Here is a 17,984-nt window from a genome sequence, read left to right on the forward strand (position 1 = left end):
AGACATTCGAGTCAAGGAGATGATGATTGGAGGGTAGGTGCCATCTGGAAAGCATAGCAGGGAAGACACCGACCAGAGTAAGACTACTACCACAGTAGTTTGCCTGTCACATAATCCAACCCTCTCGCTACGAACACGATAACGGTAGTCGGAAACAACTGTGCCATCGCATGAAAGTTTCGGACATCCGGCTGACAGTATTGCGCGCGTAGAGGCCTTCGCGTGTGCCTATGCCCTATTCGTCGAAGTAGGGAACCGAGGCATTTCCTACAGTAACGTACATCAGACGAAATACAGTAGCATTTTCGACACTTCTGGAACCTATGCGGAGCCCTCGGCAAGGGTAATGAGCCAAACCATTAACGGTCTTCGTCATACTACATGGCTCACGAAACATGCGGGGTGATTAGATCGCTCTTTTATTCACAAAGCCAAAGACTTCTTCCATCCGTTGAGAAATCCCTGTTGATAAAGAATTTTCGAGACGAGCCTTGGAAAGCTCTGCCAAGAAGAAAAGAAAGGCAATAGAACCACCGCCCGCAAGATTGTTGAAGATGTCCAATGTCTCCTGAACCTCTAATAACTTCCTTCTTGCAACGGAGATTTCTTGTGTCCGCGGGTGGATCAATAATTCTCGTCTTGAAAGTCAAGTCATGCTGCATCTCTAAATGTATATGTCCGAAGTAATCAGGAGGAACACATTGTCCGAGGCTTACAAGAGGAAAAGTTTAATCGGTCGATCTACCGGCTTTTCAAGAAATTCCTGCGTTCCGGTGGGCGAATAATGAGACTCATGTTGAATGTTCAGATGATCGGTGTACAGGCCACCACCCATCACCGCCTATTTTGGACAAAATACCGAGAAACTGCGTCTACTAGCAGCTAGACATGATGTCACGGAGACGAACTAGGAAAAAAGACGAGAAACAGAGTTTCGTCAGTCAAACGGCCATCATCTGAAGGCAATTCTCTCCGTCACCCCCCTCATAGCTGATGGACCCTTATGATGGCACAAAGTAGGTGTCTTGCAACCCGATTGGAGAACTTTGAGTAAGTAATCGAGCCCTTGATGAATGATACGGGTATAGTGCCCAAACAGGACCCCTCGGCATCTTCAGACGTTCAGCCGGTCCAGGCATGTCGGCATGTCATCATAGCGAACGACGTCAGCATCCCGCCGGTCCGAAACCACTCGCGCAAGGCTAGTTTTGAAGCCTCCAATTCATCAACAACGTTATCGAAACAACTGAGTTCTGTGAGCAGCGATCGAGACATAAGCTTGGTCGACATTGTTAGGATTACCGGGGTCATCCATAGTCCGTTTTTCACGACTACGAACATACTAAGATACCACATCAAAAAAGAGATATATACCTTCGAGCCCGCCTGCTCTATGCCCAAACTTTTTCCAAATCATCAGACCCACAACGCTCTAACAACACTTACAGCAACCATGAAGACTACCTCAGCCGCCGCACTTGCTCTCATCTTGGGATTGACCCAAATTCTCGCCAGACCTGTGAATGACCCAAGCATCGACGTCCGCGATGCCAACATCAACTCTTCACCTGTTGCGATTGAGTCGCGACCATTGGAGCCTGACCGCCAAGCATTGAATCCATTCCTCGGCGAAGACATGAACTCTATCAAAAACGACAACCCCGACCCGAAGACCAAAATTTACCCCAAGAGGTCGGAGAAGGACGCGCCCTACTCTAGGTCTGAGAGAGATTTGAAAGCCAGCATCTACATCCCGAAGACATTCTCAGCATCATCGAACAAGCAGCCCGTCATTCTAGTCCCAGGCACCGCTGCGATGGCTGGTACGACATATCGCGCGAACCTTGGCCCTCTGCTGGCCAAGTCTGACTTTGCCGACCCCCTCTGGGTCAACATCCCCGATGCCTCGCTGGACGATGCGCAGGAGAATTCGGAGTATGTTGCATACGCTATCAATTACGTACAGGACATGACTGGCAAGAAGCCAGCTGTCGTCGCTTGGAGTCAAGGAAATCTCAACGTACAATGGGCGCTGAAGTACTGGCCCAGCACCAGAGACTCGGTGACCGACCTGGTATCAATGAGCCCTGACTTCCACGGAACCAAGGAGGCATTCGCAGCTTGCAAGACTCCTGCCGCTATCATTGGCTGTACTCCCAGCGTCTACCAACAGATGTATGATTCCAAGTTCGTCCAGACCCTTCGTGCAAACGGGGGTGACAGTGCCTATGGTAAGCTCACATCTTCGCGAATCATCTGGTCTAGATCTCTAACAAGTTCCTCTTAGTTCCTACCACTTCCCTGTTCAGCGCAACGGACGAAGTTGTTCAACCGCAATCAGGTCCCATCGCCTCGGCCATTCTCAAAGACGGCAATGGTGTCGAAGTCAGCAACATTGAGGTTCAGAAAGCCTGCCCCGCTACACCTGCTGGTGGCGAAGTCACCCACGAAGGCATGCTCTACAACTCACTTGCATTCGCCCTACTGAGAGATGCTCTCACCAATGAGGGTCCTGGCAAGCTCGACCGCATCGACAAGAAAATCTGCGCCGATCCTGCTGCCGGCAAGCTTGACGCCCTCGAGATCCAGGCAACCGAAGCTGTCTTGGTCGACGCCGGGGCGAACGTGCTAGCCTACCCCAACAAAGTCAGGCGTGAGCACACTATCAAGGCCTACGCCAAGGTCTAAGCATCGAAAACTATATTATTGTCAGCGGGCTGGCGTGTAATATTCTTGTAAATTATTTATACACTACTTGTCAACAGTACTAGTAACGATACACGAGCGAGCGAGCGAGCGAGCATATTAGCGCATTCATATCGACATGTCTTTAGCGTTGCTTTGGTTCTAGAAAATAAAAATCTGGTTTTTTGCTTTCCAACCATCTGAGAACGAGGTCGAACCTTGCCATGACATGTGTCTTGCAGTGTAATTCCATCATGACTTCTCACCTTTGGATTGTGCACAACATATCCTATCTTTCTACATCAACCATCACATTTATCTAGGCCAATTCCAAATGTTATGGTAACCATTTCTTTATAATGATGGGAGCAGAGAATGTGATGGAATGTAGGAAGTTTCTGTGAAAACAATCTGCCGGGGTAAGGCCAACCACTCGGCCCACTCATCTCCTAGATGTTGGCAGATTACTTCCAACAGATATGCCCCTGAATCGCCAATCTGCCAAAGGTCCCGTGCCAGATGCAGAATAGAAGCGTAATAAGCGAGAATAGCTATCGCTTCAGGCTTTCTTTCGGCAAGCTTCCTGGTATATTCCTCTGATACCATCAGTGACCAGGAAAATACCATCTGAATCAGGTACTTCCGACCCATGAATACCCTGGTGTCTAGATCATCTAGTGCGACCTGTATTAGGTCGATAGCCGACATATAAATCTCCTTCTCAGCGGGCGAAATGTTTGGTGATGTAGATATCAAGTCCAGGATGCTATCACAATCAGGACCGACACCTTTCAGCCGACTCAGGCCCAAGCCCCACGACATCAAAGGGACAAGCTCCGATGTCTTCAACAATGCCCAGGCGCGACTCACAATTACCCTGACGCCTCTCCGGATCCTGGCAAAGTTCACGTAGCAGTCAATGAACGGATCCAGACTGGTGCTGCGGAATGCAAGTGCGTCGATGCACAGATGACGGCCAAGGATGGCGGAGAACAGGACCAAGGGGACGCAGCTGGGCTCGTCTATCCGCGCCTTTTGAGCGTTGAATAATGAAATCGCTCTTGTTTGTAGCTGAACTGCGTCGTGTAGGAATTCCATTGCGTTTTCTGGCTCAAGGATCGACATATGCCGAGCTGACAGGGCAAGGATCTCGTGCATGAGGTACGGGGCATCGGACCCTGTCTTGAGGATGAGTTGGGTATTTCGTTCGGTAAGACTCGGGTCGAGTTCGGGCACGGCGAGTGCTAGAGAAAAGTGCACCAGGAATCTCATGTGCGCCATGTTGATCATATTGTCCGATAGACTGGGAGCGGGCTGGCCCATGTCGCCGGTATACACGATCAGATGGGCCAAGTCCGGAGTCGGGATGACAGCGGGGCTCCTCCCGGTCGGAGATCCGTACGGCGAATCCGGCTTCGAGGTCCCGGCATCTGACAGCACGGAGTCCTGCATGGATTCATCACCGCGTGTAGAACTTGCTACAGACCCTGGATCTGCAGCGTATGGGAATACACATGTGCGGTCCACCATCGTACAGTTGACGCATCTTGGTCGAGTCTCATCGCACTGCTCATCCGATTAGTCGATGTCTTCAGCCTTACGACGCCCGTCGGCGGGTTACGCGTAACAAATACGTGTAAACCGATACGTCCAGCTTACCTTCATGTGGCGTCGTTTGCACTCGGCACACCCCTTCCGGGACTTCCTATGGGAACGTCTGTACATGGTTGGCCCGGTCGATGGCTAAACTGATGTACTCTTGTCGGCTCGAATACCGTCTAAGTTTGATGCACATCCCTGAGAATCCGTAGACCCCCGAATGCTTCGAAAGTCGCAGCGTGCCAGATCAATTCCGTTGTCAGCAATAAAGAGACATGAAGGCGACCGTTGAGGGTTTTCCACTCGACTGATCACTTTGCCGGCGAACAAACTTTAAAGAGTCCACACGACTAGCTAGGCATACTCGCCCAGCTTCTCTAAGCCATGATGCTTGACGTACGTGGACCTCAGCCGCGATTTGTTTTTCGAGCTGCGCCGGGTTTCATGGGTGATCCGTGGACCATATCATTAGTCTGTCCGACTTTATGCTTAGTTTCGCCCCTAAAAAGCTTTGCGATACGTGTATTCGGGAGCCGCCGGGCCAATAGTCGGCTATCTTTAGTGCATGACCCACCCGCAGAATACGTGTATTCGCACCTACTTCGGACTACTCATCATCATAGACTCCCAAGGCTGATTTCCAGATTTGATTCGTTACTAGAACTCGCACGGGACAGTACTTAGACAGCAAGGAACTGTAGTAGGGCAAGCGTTACACCGTACTCCGTACTCTCTACGTTCTATGTACAGTACGCCGGCAAAGACCTTTGCCACGCCCCACACCCCAGCGGTCCGCATCCGTCGACTAGGATCTCGCTGGAGCATTGTTGGATGTTATCGATATCAAACAATTGCAGATAACATGAGCTGTAGGGACTCTTTAGCCTGCTGGATTGAAAAAAAAAACACGATGGCCACGGTTTGAGCCCACTCCCACATCTCATTTTTGACGTCCAATAAGGGGTGAGCAATGGCCTTCTCCCTTTCTGAGTTAGATCGGCAATTCCACTTTTGTTCCTTACACAAACCTCGACTTCAAGCACGTATGAGTTCACTTGACTCGATGCATTCCGGCAGCGTTAACATTCGAACGGCAGAAAACAATGGTTCTTTTCTGACATGAGTATCGCGATTAGATCAGGAAAGACGCGAGGGCCGAGGCATAGGCCCAGGGGCCCAGGGGCACTTGTCTTTCTTCGAAGAGCTCTCCTTACAACCGGCATGGCAGGATTTGAACATGCTTTTTGCACTCAGGAATCTCAGAAATGAATTTCTTGAGCTGAAATCACTGATATGACGTACAGTATATGGTGGGTGAAAATGCTTCTGCCTCAATTCTCAACGGAACCTCTTCAATTGATCAACTTTGCCATGAGAATTCTCGCAACAAGACGAATCCTCAAATGAAGGCATAGCAATCTTGTTGCCTGATTTTTGAACATAAATATTGGGATGAAATGACGACCGTGCTGTCGCTGATTCTCGATCGATTCATGAGTACATGCATGTATGCTTCGCATCTAGAGGTCTGGCCCCACGGGTCTCAGTGGTACTAGAGTGAAAGGCACTCGGTTGGTGGGAATCGAAAATAATTGAACCAATCAATGAGCCTCTTCGTCGGGCTGCTCCCTGCAGGTCAGCATGCCGTTCTAGCAGCAGTTGTACGAGAAAATATGAGCCAATCGCTTTCATTTCTAGGCGCGAAAGGAACGCTTAAACAACACGACTGGGCATTTCTCGAGGCAGACTTATGGTCGGCAATTCTTTTCTGGCCAATAGGAGGTTTAAAAAAGTCAAGGGTGATATTCGAGCATAGCAATCAGGGGGTTAGCAGGAACTCCGGCATTCTCACGTTCTTCTTGCACCCCACTCCCCTCATTTCTGTCACTCCCACATCTGAGAGCGCTCTCTGGATTTGCATCAGCGGCTCGCAATGGCAGATCCATTCGGGATCATTGGAGTCATCGGCGTTGCAGGTCAAATCATCAAAGCGGGGGTTAAGCTAGGGATTGATTGGAAAGAAGCGCCGAGCGATGTACGAAGCTTTTTGGGAGAGCTGGAGACGCTGAAAACAGTCCTTTCTGAGACCCACACCAACATCATCTTGAATCAGGAGTTCAAAGACGCTTTCGAAGGGCGGCAGTCTACAGTACTTTCGTACCTTGCGGACGGAAACTCATCCTCTGACCCCAGCACCCCGGGACTCATCTCTGTTTGCCGGATTGAGCTCGAAGATCTCTTTACTAAGCTGCAGAAGCAGAGCGAAGGGCACCGTCTTGGCTGGGATAGACTGAAGGGGGCTTTCAGGAGCGAACGAACCCACGCCGCTGTTGACGACCTTCAACGAAGATGTCGGTTACTCAATAGCATGACAGCCATTGATAACGCTACGTTGACAGCAACAACTTTGGTGCAAGTCAAAGACGCAAGGAATGAGATGCGGCAGCAGCTCCAAGACGAAAACAAAGCCATGATTCTAGATTGGCTGACGCCAATGGATTTCGCAGCACAACAAAGCGACAACATTGAAATAAGATATGCTGGCACCGGACAGTGGCTCCTTGACTGCCCCGAATTCCAGACGTGGATCCAAACTGAGAACAGCACTCTGTTTTGCCCCGGCTTGCCAGGCGCTGGCAAAACGATCATTGCGTCGGTCGTTGTTGAGTACTTGCACAAGCGGTTTTCCACTGATCCAACAATCGGAGTGGCGTATGTCTTCTGCAATTTTCGACGGCAACACGAACAGACTATCCGAGACATTTTAGCCAGTCTGCTCAAACAGTTATGTCATGCTCTTCCAACCATACCGGGTGAAGTACAGCATCTTTACAAAATCCAAACAAGAATCAACACACGACCGTCAAAGATGGAGTTAGTCAATTTGATACAAACAGTAGCATCACTATTCTCCAAAACGTTCATCCTCATTGATGCTCTCGATGAGCACCAAGCCCCCGAGGGCCTCCTAGAGACAATCTCGGGAATACAAAAACTCTCGAATATGAGTCTTTATGCCACTTCTAGGTTCATTCCAAGTATCACTCAGCGATTTCGAGACGACCAAAGGCTCGAAATTAGAGCTTCGGATGGAGATGTAGCTGATTACTTGAACGGAAATATGGGACAGTTACCCACTTTTGTGAAGAGGAACACAGATCTTCAAACACAGATCAGATCGAAGATTGTGACGAGTGTGGACGGCATGTAAGTTAAAACTCAGCATAAATTAACCTAATTCAACTGACGTAGAAAAGGTTTCTTCTTGCAAAGCTACATCTCCAGTCATTGACTGGAAAAAGATCACCAAAAGCAGTCAAAGCCGCTTTGGAAACACTCGCCACTGGCTCCAGCTCTTATGATACTGCTTACGATGAAGCCTTCGAAAGAATTGAAGGTCAACTAGAAGACCAATCAGAACTTGCCAAGGATGCATTATCGTGGATTGTTTGCTCGAAAAGGCCGCTTCAGATCGTTGAGTTACAAGAAGCTCTTGCAGTGGAGCAAGGTATGACCGAGCTCGACGCGGAGAACCGGCCTGAAATCGAAGATGTCATCTCGGCCTGCGCTGGGTTGCTCACAATCGACGAATATAGTCGTGTAGTGCGGCTTGTGCATTACACTACCCAGGAGTACTTCCAGCGGAACAAAACAAACCGACTTCCTGGAGCAGAAGCTCTGGTAGCAGCTGCTTGTGTATCATATCTCAGCTTCGATGTTTTCGATGCGGGTCAGTGCAAATATCGGAATGAACTAAGAGATCGCATCCAGGATCATCCGCTTTACCACTACGCTTCAGTGAATTGGGGATACCACGTTCGGGAATCACATCACGTCCAGGACGAGGTCATGTGTTTTTTGGAGGACCAGGAAAGACTGGGCGCCTCAGCACAGGTGCTTTTTGGCCCAAATCCCCGGTACTTTTATGAAGCCAGTCGTGTGACTAATAATGTCGCGCGGTGTCCAATCATCGAAACGTCTGGCTTACACGTTGCTGCTCACTTTGGACTTAGGGAGGTCTTCAGTCTTGTGTCGAACGGAAATCGCTCGGAACAAACACATTCTCTACAGGGATCATCAACCCGCACTTGCCACTGGAGGAAGCTCGAGATCAATGCACAGAACCCTGAGGGCGAGACCCCTCTTTTTGTGGCAGTATCAAAGAACTTTGTAGATCTGACAAGAGATCTTCTGGAATCTCATGGCGCAGAGGTATCCAAGTACACTCATGGGCAAACCCTTTTGTCCGTTGCTGTCCAAATGGGACACTACGACATAGTCCGATATTTTGTCTGTTGCCAGTTAGGTCAATTTGATATCAACGAGCCGGACATGCATGGATCCACTCCATTGCTTTATGCAATCGCCAAAAATAACCAGGATATCATAAGCCTCTTACTCGACGTTGATGGAGTTGCATACAACCAAAGAGGCCCGGGCGGGAAAACACCCTTGTTATTGGCCGTAGGCTTGGGACAAGACTTCACTGTCAAGATTCTTCTCGAAAGAGACGAAGTGGAGGCAGACTCGAAGGACAACGAAGGCCGAACCCCGCTATCACATGCGGCCAGCAACGGAGATTTGAGTATACTTGGTCGTCTTCTCGAAACAGACAGAGTGGAACCCGACTCGAGAGATGATGCTGGCAGAAGTCCGTTATCATACGCTGCCGGAAAGGGCGATTTGGAAATAGTCAGATGTCTTCTTCGAACAGGAAAGGTCGATGCAGATTCCCGAGACAGAGACGGCCGGACACCACTATTTTATGCAGCCATGGCTTCCAACAAAGAGGCCGTTCGCAACTTTCTTGAAACCAAGAGAGTCGACGTAAACACATTAGACGTCTTTCACCAATCGATCTTGCTTGGAATGTGGCCTTCCTACAGGCTCTGGGAAGGTCCGCAGTTTCGGACTGCGGAAACACATGCAGCGTTGATGGACACGACTGAACTGCTGATCGAACTTGGAGGGGCTGATCCAAATGTGCGCGACAATCGAGGGCGAACATTGTTGTGGAAGGCTCTTTTCCACGGCCATGTGGAACTGGCAGAATACCTCGTAAAGACCGGTAGAATTGATGGACCGTCGAATTTCAAGGACATTGCCGGCCGCACTCCGATGGATGCTTTCGCTAACGAACTAGACAATGAAGGGCTTGCAATGAAGTCCGCTCTCGTGGAAATTTGTGATGGACTGGAAAGATTGAGAGTGAAGAGCAACGACTGAGCTCAAGCTTCAGAAGAACAGGTAGCTGAGTTGTCGTTGTGAATGCTTCATACTTGATGAAGGCGGCACGTACTTATGCTGCGCAAAGAAGGATTGTGCTGGTAAGGAAGTTGGGTGTTTGAGGCCAAAAGGAGATGATCCAAGTCCCTGAACTCGACTGGCTAGTCAATTAATAGAGGCTATGGCAAGACCTGGCCGTTAGCCGTGAGTCAATATAGCCAGACAGCACAGCCAAGTTGAAGCTTAGCTGATTCCCTCCAGAGACCACCTTACTACAGGGTCTATACGCTGCCTCAGTACAGTACCTTAGTCGTACCCCAGTAAGTAGTGGCTCATTACCCGTCCCTTCTTTTCCCACTATCCGGGAGGAACACAACTTGTTGGCAAACTACTAGCCGAGCGAAGGGGAGGGATAGGGTCAGTGATTTCTAAGGAAAAACGATAACAATGATTCAACACTAGATACTAAGGTAGCTAAGGAAAGTTATAAATGTAGATGACATCAAAACTCCACAATGCCTGACCCAATGATTTCCAATCTCCACTGTATCTCCTCCTCTCAGCCTCAGCTGTAATCCCTCCAAGACCTTTCTCTCCAGGTTTCGCTGAATTGTTTCTCCCGGTGTTGTCCCTGCCAGTTCCCATAGCGTTCCTACACGAAGTACAGATAAAACTTGTTACATCTCACTCATAACAACTAGTAATAGTAAGGAGATTGCAGAATTGTGGTTCTGATCGCCCTTGTGTCCCGTGTGACCACCATGTTCCTGTGTGTAAGTCCTTCCATCAAGTCTTATCCCATGCCCTTGACTCATACAAGCACAATCCATATCCTCATAAAAGCGCCCCATTATATCTTTGACGATACCTCCGAAAAACACTAACAATCTAATAAAACACCACTCACTCGTCTTCATGTCTTCGTAGTATGATGATGCCCATAACTCTTTCTCCCGTCTCTCTTGTATCTCTCCAAATGTTGTTGCTCAGTCTCTAGTTACTCCAGTCGAATCCGACGCAAAGCTTGCTCTTCTTGCACACAGCCTTGGTGAGAGTCTGGATGCTACCACTGCTCAGCAACTCGAGGACCTGCATGTTGGCCTCGAACTCGCGAGTGATAAAGTTACGGATCTCGATGGCGACAAGCGAGTCAAGCGGGTAATGCGACAAGCTGCGGGTGACGTCGAGGTCTTCAATTTCCATCATCAGGACGGCGGCAATCTTCTCGACCAAACCGCGGCAGACAACCTCCATGGCCTCTGTCTCGCTGCGCGACGCCTTGAGGGCGGCGTTGAGTGAGACGGCACCGTTGGCACCGGCCTCGGCAGCGGCAAGCTCCTCGGCGGCCAGGCGGAGAGCCTTGAACTTGGCATCGGGAGTCCAGAAGGGCTGGATGCTGGGCGTGATACGCATACCAGTGATGACGTGGTGGTTGCAGACGGAAGTCTTGTTCGAAATGGATGCGCCGATGAGAGCAAGCACCTCGGCCTCGCAAATGCTGTCGGATCCCAAGTTCTTGGCGACCTCAGCAGCACGCTCGGCACTACCATCGGCCAGGTAACCGGCATCAGAGACAGCGGTCAAGTCGAGAGAGGTAGCGGGCAGACCAAGGGCAAGACGGTGCTGGACGAAGGCGTTGAGGAAGCAGTTGGCGGCGGCATAAGCGGCTTGACCACGGTTACCGACGGCTCCGGCAGCGGAAGAGATGGCAATGAAGAAGTCAAGCTCAGTCTGGCGCTCCTGGAGGGCATTGTGGAAGTTCCATGCACCCTGGACCTTGGACTCGGTGACCGAGGTGTAGTCGTTGTAGGTCATTTGCTCGAACAGAACATCCTAGACTAATGTTAGTACAAAGAAGGTGAGGTGAATAAGATGGGTAACATACACGAAGGACCATAGCACCGTGGATGACACCACGGACGGGAGGAAGACCCTTGAGGCCAGTGTTGAACAACTGCTCAACGCTAGACTTGTCGGCGACATTGCAAGGGCGAACGGTGATGTGAGCACCATCGTTAGCAGCCTCGTCGATGAGCTCCTTAACCTTGCCAGTGGCAGAACCACTGCGGGACAGGAGAACAAGGTTCCTGGCGCCGTGGGCGACCATCCACCTGGACATACTGCGGCCGAGACCACCAGTACCACCGATGAGGAGGTAGGTAGCATCATGCTTCAGAAGGGCCTTGGCAGCCTTGGAAGGAGTAGCCATGACGACATCCTCAGCATGAGGAACAACAACCAACTTGCCCGGGCCTTGGGTGGTTTGCAGCGTCTTGAAGGCTGTCTCCATGCAGGACACGGGGAAGACGGTGGCAGGGTCGATGGGTCGGAGCTGGTCGTCGGCAAGAAGCTTGGAGACATCAGCGACGAGTCTCTCCATAATCTTGGGCCTCTCGGCGGCAAGGCCGAAGATGTCGACACTGAGGAAGGAGGCGTTGCTGTCAGACTGGCCCATGTCGAGGCGGGTGGCGCGAGAGCCATCCTTTCTGCGAACATCAACGAGGCAACCGAAGCGGCTGAGGCAAGCCCAGCTCTCTCTCAGGGCATCGGCGCCGGGAAGGGTGTTGAGAACAACGTCAACACCCTCATCGTTGGTCGCGCGTCTAACGGCGGCTCTCCAGGTGGTGTTGCGGCTGTAGAAGATGTGGTCCTCAGGAACATTGTAGTGCTGCATGAGAAGCTTCTTCTTGGCGGCGGTGCTGACAGTGACGAAAATCTCAGCACCGATCATCTTTGCGAGGCAGACTGAAGCCTGGCCAATACCACCACCGGCAGAGTGAACCAGGATGCGCTGGCCCTCACGGAGGCGGGCTTGCTCGACCAAGCTGTAATAGGCAGTGCAGTAAGCCAAGGGAAGAGTTGAGGCATCCTCGAAGGACATGTTGGATGGCATGGCCATGACATTAGCAGCGGTGGTGCGAGTGCGGGTAGCATAGGCACCGTGGCTGATGGTGAGGGCGGCAATGCGGTCGCCGGCCTTGTGGGCCCTGACAGCAGAGCCGACTCTGGTGACGATACCGGAAGCCTCGACACCAAGAGCGTGCTTGTCAGCCTCAGGGATCTGGCCCTTGGCGATCATGACATCGCGAAGGTTCATGCCGACGGCCTTAACATTGAACTCAATCTCGTTCTCTCCAAGAGGCTGCGTGGCAGCAATATCGTCAACGAAGTGCACCGTCTCAATGGCACCGGGAGTGGAGAACTCCATCTTGAGGCATCGTTTGTCCTTGCCGAAAGGCTGCATCTCAACAACGCTAGGGTTGGTCTCGCGGTGGACGAACTCGTTCATGTCCTCATCGTGAACAATGCGGGGAGTGGAGAGCTTGCCGGATCGCTCCATGAACTCAAGCTCGCTGGTGGACGAGGCACTAGCACCGAAAGCGAGCTTGAAGATCTCAAAGATGACTGCAGCGGAATCGTCCTCGTCGAGCTGGTTATTGTCGTCCAGGTCAAGGGTGGCGAAGGGCAGGACAGTCTCAGAGCGAACGGTTCTGCTAAGACCGATGATCATGTTGGACTCAGGCGAGGTAGCCTTGTCGTATGCACCACGGACAACCCACAAACAGCCCTGGACACCGGCAAGCATGCCACGAACTTCGGCAAACTGCTCCTTGGTAGGGTTGGCAAGGAAAGGTTGCTCAATCTCAGTGAGGACGACGGTAAGCTTGCCCTCAGTATTGACTTCGTGCATGGTACCCATCTCAGGCAGTCTGGAGGTTGCACTGGCCAGAGCAATCGCGAGACCGTTGGCCAACATCTGCTGAGAGTTGGAGTCGCCGTGAATGATGGCGACGTCAACATCGGGCAAAGGAGCATCAACCTTGACACCGGAGGCACCGTTGATCTTGGTCTTGGACTTGCCAGACAGCGACTTCAGAGTTCCAATCTCCTCCCACTCAAGCTTGTAGCAAAGCTCGCGAGCAGGGTTGCTAGCCAGCTCAGTCTCTCCGTCAATGATGGGAGAAACGGTGAGTTCATCAATCTCAATGACCAAGTCATTGGCTTCTGAGGTGGCGAAGACAGAGACCTTGGTAGAGCGGGCCTCGGCGGGGAAATCAGCCTTGCAGTATGCCTTGAGGGTGCTGCCAACCTCCTTAGTAAGGGCGGTGATGTCGCGAGAGATGGACATGCGACCGATGGAAGAGGGGAGGTAGACCGTGTTGATGTCAGTGCGGCCGGCGCCAAGGATGGGCCAGTACATCTCAATGACAGACTCCAAGAAGGTAGGGTGGAGGACAGAGCTGGTCTGGTAGTGGTTGGGCATGTCGGCCGCAACATCGAAGGATGAAATGGTACCAGTGGAGTACTTGTTCGACGCCTTGCAGTCCTTGATGCACTGGAAGGATGGTCCGTAGCCGACACCAAGCTCAGTCAGGCGCTCGTACATGTCGTTCTCCGCAACGGCAACAGCCTCAGGGCCCTCGCTGGCCTTCATGGTAGCCTCAGCTCCGCGAAGAGCGGCGAGCTTTTGCTCCTTGCCATCGACCTCATTAGTCTCAGTGCCATGGAGAGCGATGAGACCAACACAGTGCTCTGTCCAGCCACTGCCGTGAGACCAAGAGCAAATGCGGAACTCCTTCCAGGTCTCGGATGCAGTCAGATTGGTCTCCTGGTGGGGGCGCAGGTTGATAGTCATCTCAACATCAGCATCCTGCAGAGCTAATGGCTTGACGACGGAGACGTCTCTCAGCTCGTACTTCTCGAATGAAATCTCCTTGCGCTGAGCCCACTGAGCGGAAGCCTCCAAAGCCATGCCGATGAAGGCAGAGATGGGGAAGATTGTCACCGACTGGATCGCGTGGTGGCGAAGCCATGGAAGGTCATCTAAGTGGACAATGTTTCTCCATGTCGGCTCGAGATCGCTGGAGTAGATGGCCTCGAGACCGATCAAGTCATTTCTGGGCGACTTGCGATACTTGTGCATCTGAGTCATGCGAGACTCTTGCCAGTACTTGTTCTGGTAGTTCCAGGCATAGCGGGGAAGATCAGTCAACAGTGACGGCTTCTTCTTCAGGTTGGGGAAGTTAACGTTGTCCATGTTGAGAATGGCACCCTTGGTGATCAGGTTGCAGGCCAAGTCCATCGCAGACTCAACGGCATCCTTCTTACGGACAAGGGGAGAGGCATAAGGCACCTTCATGGCAGCCTCTCCGACGTGCTTCAGGATCTGCTTGATGGGTCCCTGGAGAGCAGAGTGAGGACCCAATTCGATGATCATGTTAACGCCAGTCTTGTGCTCGCCGACGGGCTCCAGCATGGTCTCAAGAGCCTCAGAGAAGCGCACAGGGCAGGTAAGGTTGTTGACCCAGTAGTGAGCCTGGCACTCGAAGCCGTCGATCTGGTGTCCGTAGAGGGAAGAGTGGAAGCGGACATCGGTAGTCTGAGGATGGGGAAGCTCAGAGATGGACTCGCGGTATTCCTTGGCAACAAGGTTCATGTGGTGCGAGTGGTAAGCAGTCTCAACCTGCAGGCGTCTGTTGAACATCTGCTTGTCCTCAAGGTTCTTCTCGAGCTCGCCGAGAGCTGCGGAGTCACCGGAAATGGTCAAACTGGAGGGACTGTTGTAACAGGCAATTCTGACCTGCTGTTGCTTGAGAGCGTCGATCATGGGCTGGACTTCCTCCTTGGTTCCGCCAACGGCCATCATGGAGCCCTGAAGATCAGGGTTTCTCTGCTTCAGGATGGGGATGAGACGGCCTCTGTGGTAGGCAATGGCCATGGCGGCCTCGAAGCCAATGATACCGGCAGCGTATGCGGCGCCAATTTCACCAGAGGAGTGACCAGCAACAGCCGCGGGGCGAATGCCCCAGGTGCGGAGAAGGTCAGTCAATGCAAGCTGGACAGCACTGCAAGCCGGCTGAGAAATGTGAGCCTCGGAAACCTTGGAAGATTCTTGGTCCTTGCTGAGCTCCTCGACGAGGGACCACTCAGCACCCAACTTCCTCAGACACTCATCGGCTCTGTCAATGGCGGCAGTGTAAATGGGGTACTGGCCGTATAATTCGCGGCCCATGCCCCACCACTGAGCGCCCTGACCAGTGAAGACAAAACCGATTCTCAAGGGCTCAGTCTCCTTGCCAGGAATGACCTTGCCGCTGTTGAGGGTCTCGATAAGCTCGAAAGAGTCAGTGGCGGGGATAGCAACCCTCCACGGGAGCATTGAGCGACGCGAACCAAGAGTGTATGCGATGTTGTCCATGAGATCGTTCTGGAAAATCTCTGGTCTCTGCTCGAGGTAGACAACGAGGTTCTTCATGACGGCACCGACAGAGTTCTTGTCGTTGGCAGACAAGACGTAGATCTTCTTGGTGCTCTTTGCCTTCTTGTTATCGGGAGGAGGAAGGTTCTTGTTGTCCTTCTTGGGGGCGCCGGTGTGAGGTGCCTTCTCAAGAACAACGTGTGCGTTGGTGCCACCGAAACCGAAGTTGTTGACACTGATGTACTTCTTGTTCTTGGGGAAGGGCCTTTGAGTGGCAGGAACCTTCATGTTCCACTCCTTCCACGGAATCTTCTCGTTGGGCTTCTTGAAGTCGTGGTTGGGAAGGAGGAAACCTCTCTCCAGCATCATGGTTGCCTTGATGACACCAGCGATACCAGACGCCGCTTCCAAGTGACCAATGTTCGACTTGACTGAGCCGATGAACAAGGGATCCTTCGTTGATCTGTTCTGACCAATGACATTGTGGATCGCGGTGGCCTCAATCGGGTCACCGACCTTGGTACCAGTGCCGTGGGCCTCAACATAACCGCAGTCATTGGGGTCAAGACCTGCGTTTCTGTAGATCTGCCTCATGAGCTTCTCTGTGAAGATTGTTAGTAAATGGTTTCATGAAAACCTGGATGCAATGTTGCATACCCTGTGCTGCGCCACTAGGCATAGTAATGCCAGGCGTCTTGCCATCCTGGTTGATGCCAGTGCCTCTGATGACCGCACGAATTGAGTCGTTGTCTCTGATGGCCTGGTCGAGGGGCTTAAGGATAATCATGCCACAACCTTCGCCTCGGCCGAAACCGGTACCGCGCTGGTCAAAGGCAATAGATCGGCCAGAGTCCGCGAGCAATCTGCAGTCATTGTGTCAGTAACGGAGAGACAGTGTGACGAAAAGCATCCAAGCGTTCAGCGCATGCCTACCTGCAAGACGAGAAGGAAATCCAAAACTCGGGCAGCATGTTCAGATGGCAACCACCAACAATCGCTGAGGTTGACTCGCCAGCACGCAAACTCTGGCACGCCAAGTGGAGGGCGACCAAACTTGCTGAACAAGCTGTGTCTGCTGTGAAACTCGGTCCCCTGAGATCGAAGAAATGTGAGAGTCTGTTGGACTGCATCGCATGGGCACATCCTAAACGGTATATTAGCGCAATTGAATGTCTGGGGTACAGGGGCTACCCTCATACCTGTGGCTTGATGCATGGGGATCGTGTCACTGTCCCTGAACAAGTGACTCTCGTACTCGGCGAAGCTGCCGCCGACAAAGACACCGACGTCTTTTCCAACAATCGTGTGCTTGGGGATACCAGCGTTCTCGAGGGCCTCGAATGTGCACTCGAGCAGAAGACGCTGCTGGGGGTCCATGGAGATAGCCTCCTTCTCCGTCAAACCGAAGAAAGGAGCATCGAACGACGCCAGGTCGACGTCCAAGAAGTTACCACCCTCTGCGTGGTAAGCTCCAGTCTTGCCCGGGTTCGGGTGGTAAAATGCCTCGTGGTTGAAGCGCTCCTTGGGCACGGGAGTAAAGCCGGTTCTGGCGCGGGAGCACAGCTCCCAGAACTCGGCGGGGCTGGAGACGCTGCCGGGCATACGGCAGGCCATACCGACGATGGCGATGGGCATCTGCTTGAGGCCGGCGTCGCTGCCGCCGACGGGGTTGGTGTAGCCCTGGCTCGTCGCATGAGCACTGGCACTGCCGTTGGAGTGGCCATTGGAGTGACCATTTGTTGATTGTCCGTGGATGTTGAGGCCGACACCGTCTAGGGGCCCCACGGACAGGCTAGTGAAGCCATCGGATGTGGTATCGGAGTGATCGATCGGGGTCATCATGACAGGACTTGCCGATGGCGATGTCCCCGATGAGGAGTAGGACAGCACGCCGGGCGCCATGATGAAGGGTGGAAGAGGGGGATTGGCGGAAGCCGCTTGTATGTGTCGAATCTATCCGGCAAGCATTCGTCGAAAGCAACGAAGAAAGTGACAGCGAAGGTTCCGGCGCTCTAGGCGTTCCTTACAATGATCAAAAGAAGAAGGGAAGAATGCGGATGAGGAGGAGGAAGAAACGAAAGGCGGACTGCGTATGCTCTAGATAGAAAACTTGGGGCTTGGAAGAGGGCAGGCCGGATTGATATGGGAGTACGTACCAAGCCTCGTTGAGATGAGTGAGTGTGACGAAACTTCTTTCCTGGTCCTGATTGGGATTCTTCGTAGGGTTTTTAGCTGATCAACGGCCATGGGGAAATATCACACTTGATGGTGCTCG

General features: G+C 52.1%; 4 protein-coding genes across 4 annotated transcripts; 2 read left to right on the forward strand and 2 right to left on the reverse strand.

The window, feature by feature from the left end:
• Window positions 1–1,453: 1,453 nt before the first annotated feature.
• CABS01_01707 (uncharacterized protein) lies at window positions 1,454–2,688 on the forward strand (the record flags this gene model as incomplete). Its single annotated transcript, XM_060535087.1, has 2 exons — window positions 1,454–2,231; window positions 2,288–2,688. The coding sequence occupies 2 exons, from the start codon at window positions 1,454–1,456 to the stop codon at window positions 2,686–2,688; spliced, it is 1,179 nt and encodes a 392-aa protein (XP_060398276.1).
• Window positions 2,689–3,039: 351 nt separating this feature from the next.
• Window positions 3,040–4,137, reverse strand: CABS01_01708 (uncharacterized protein; the record flags this gene model as incomplete). The annotated part of the gene is made up of 1 exon (XM_060535088.1): window positions 3,040–4,137. One exon carries the CDS (start codon window positions 4,135–4,137, stop codon window positions 3,040–3,042), a length of 1,098 nt encoding a protein of 365 aa, XP_060398277.1.
• A 2,080-nt stretch (window positions 4,138–6,217) lies between these two features.
• On the forward strand, window positions 6,218–9,510 carry CABS01_01709 (uncharacterized protein; the record flags this gene model as incomplete). The annotated part of the gene is made up of 2 exons (XM_060535089.1): window positions 6,218–7,491; window positions 7,542–9,510. 2 exons carry the CDS (start codon window positions 6,218–6,220, stop codon window positions 9,508–9,510), a joined length of 3,243 nt encoding a protein of 1,080 aa, XP_060398278.1.
• A 993-nt stretch (window positions 9,511–10,503) lies between these two features.
• Window positions 10,504–17,611, reverse strand: CABS01_01710 (beta-ketoacyl synthase domain-containing protein; the record flags this gene model as incomplete). The annotated part of the gene is made up of 5 exons (XM_060535090.1): window positions 10,504–11,343; window positions 11,396–16,311; window positions 16,367–16,572; window positions 16,643–16,853; window positions 16,909–17,611. 5 exons carry the CDS (start codon window positions 17,609–17,611, stop codon window positions 10,504–10,506), a joined length of 6,876 nt encoding a protein of 2,291 aa, XP_060398279.1.
• Window positions 17,612–17,984: the final 373 nt, after the last annotated feature.

The sequence above is a fragment of the Colletotrichum abscissum genome, assembly GCF_030869225.1.
Source record: "Colletotrichum abscissum strain IMI 504890 chromosome Unknown Scaffold_3.1, whole genome shotgun sequence".
NCBI lineage: Eukaryota > Fungi > Ascomycota > Sordariomycetes > Glomerellales > Glomerellaceae > Colletotrichum > Colletotrichum abscissum.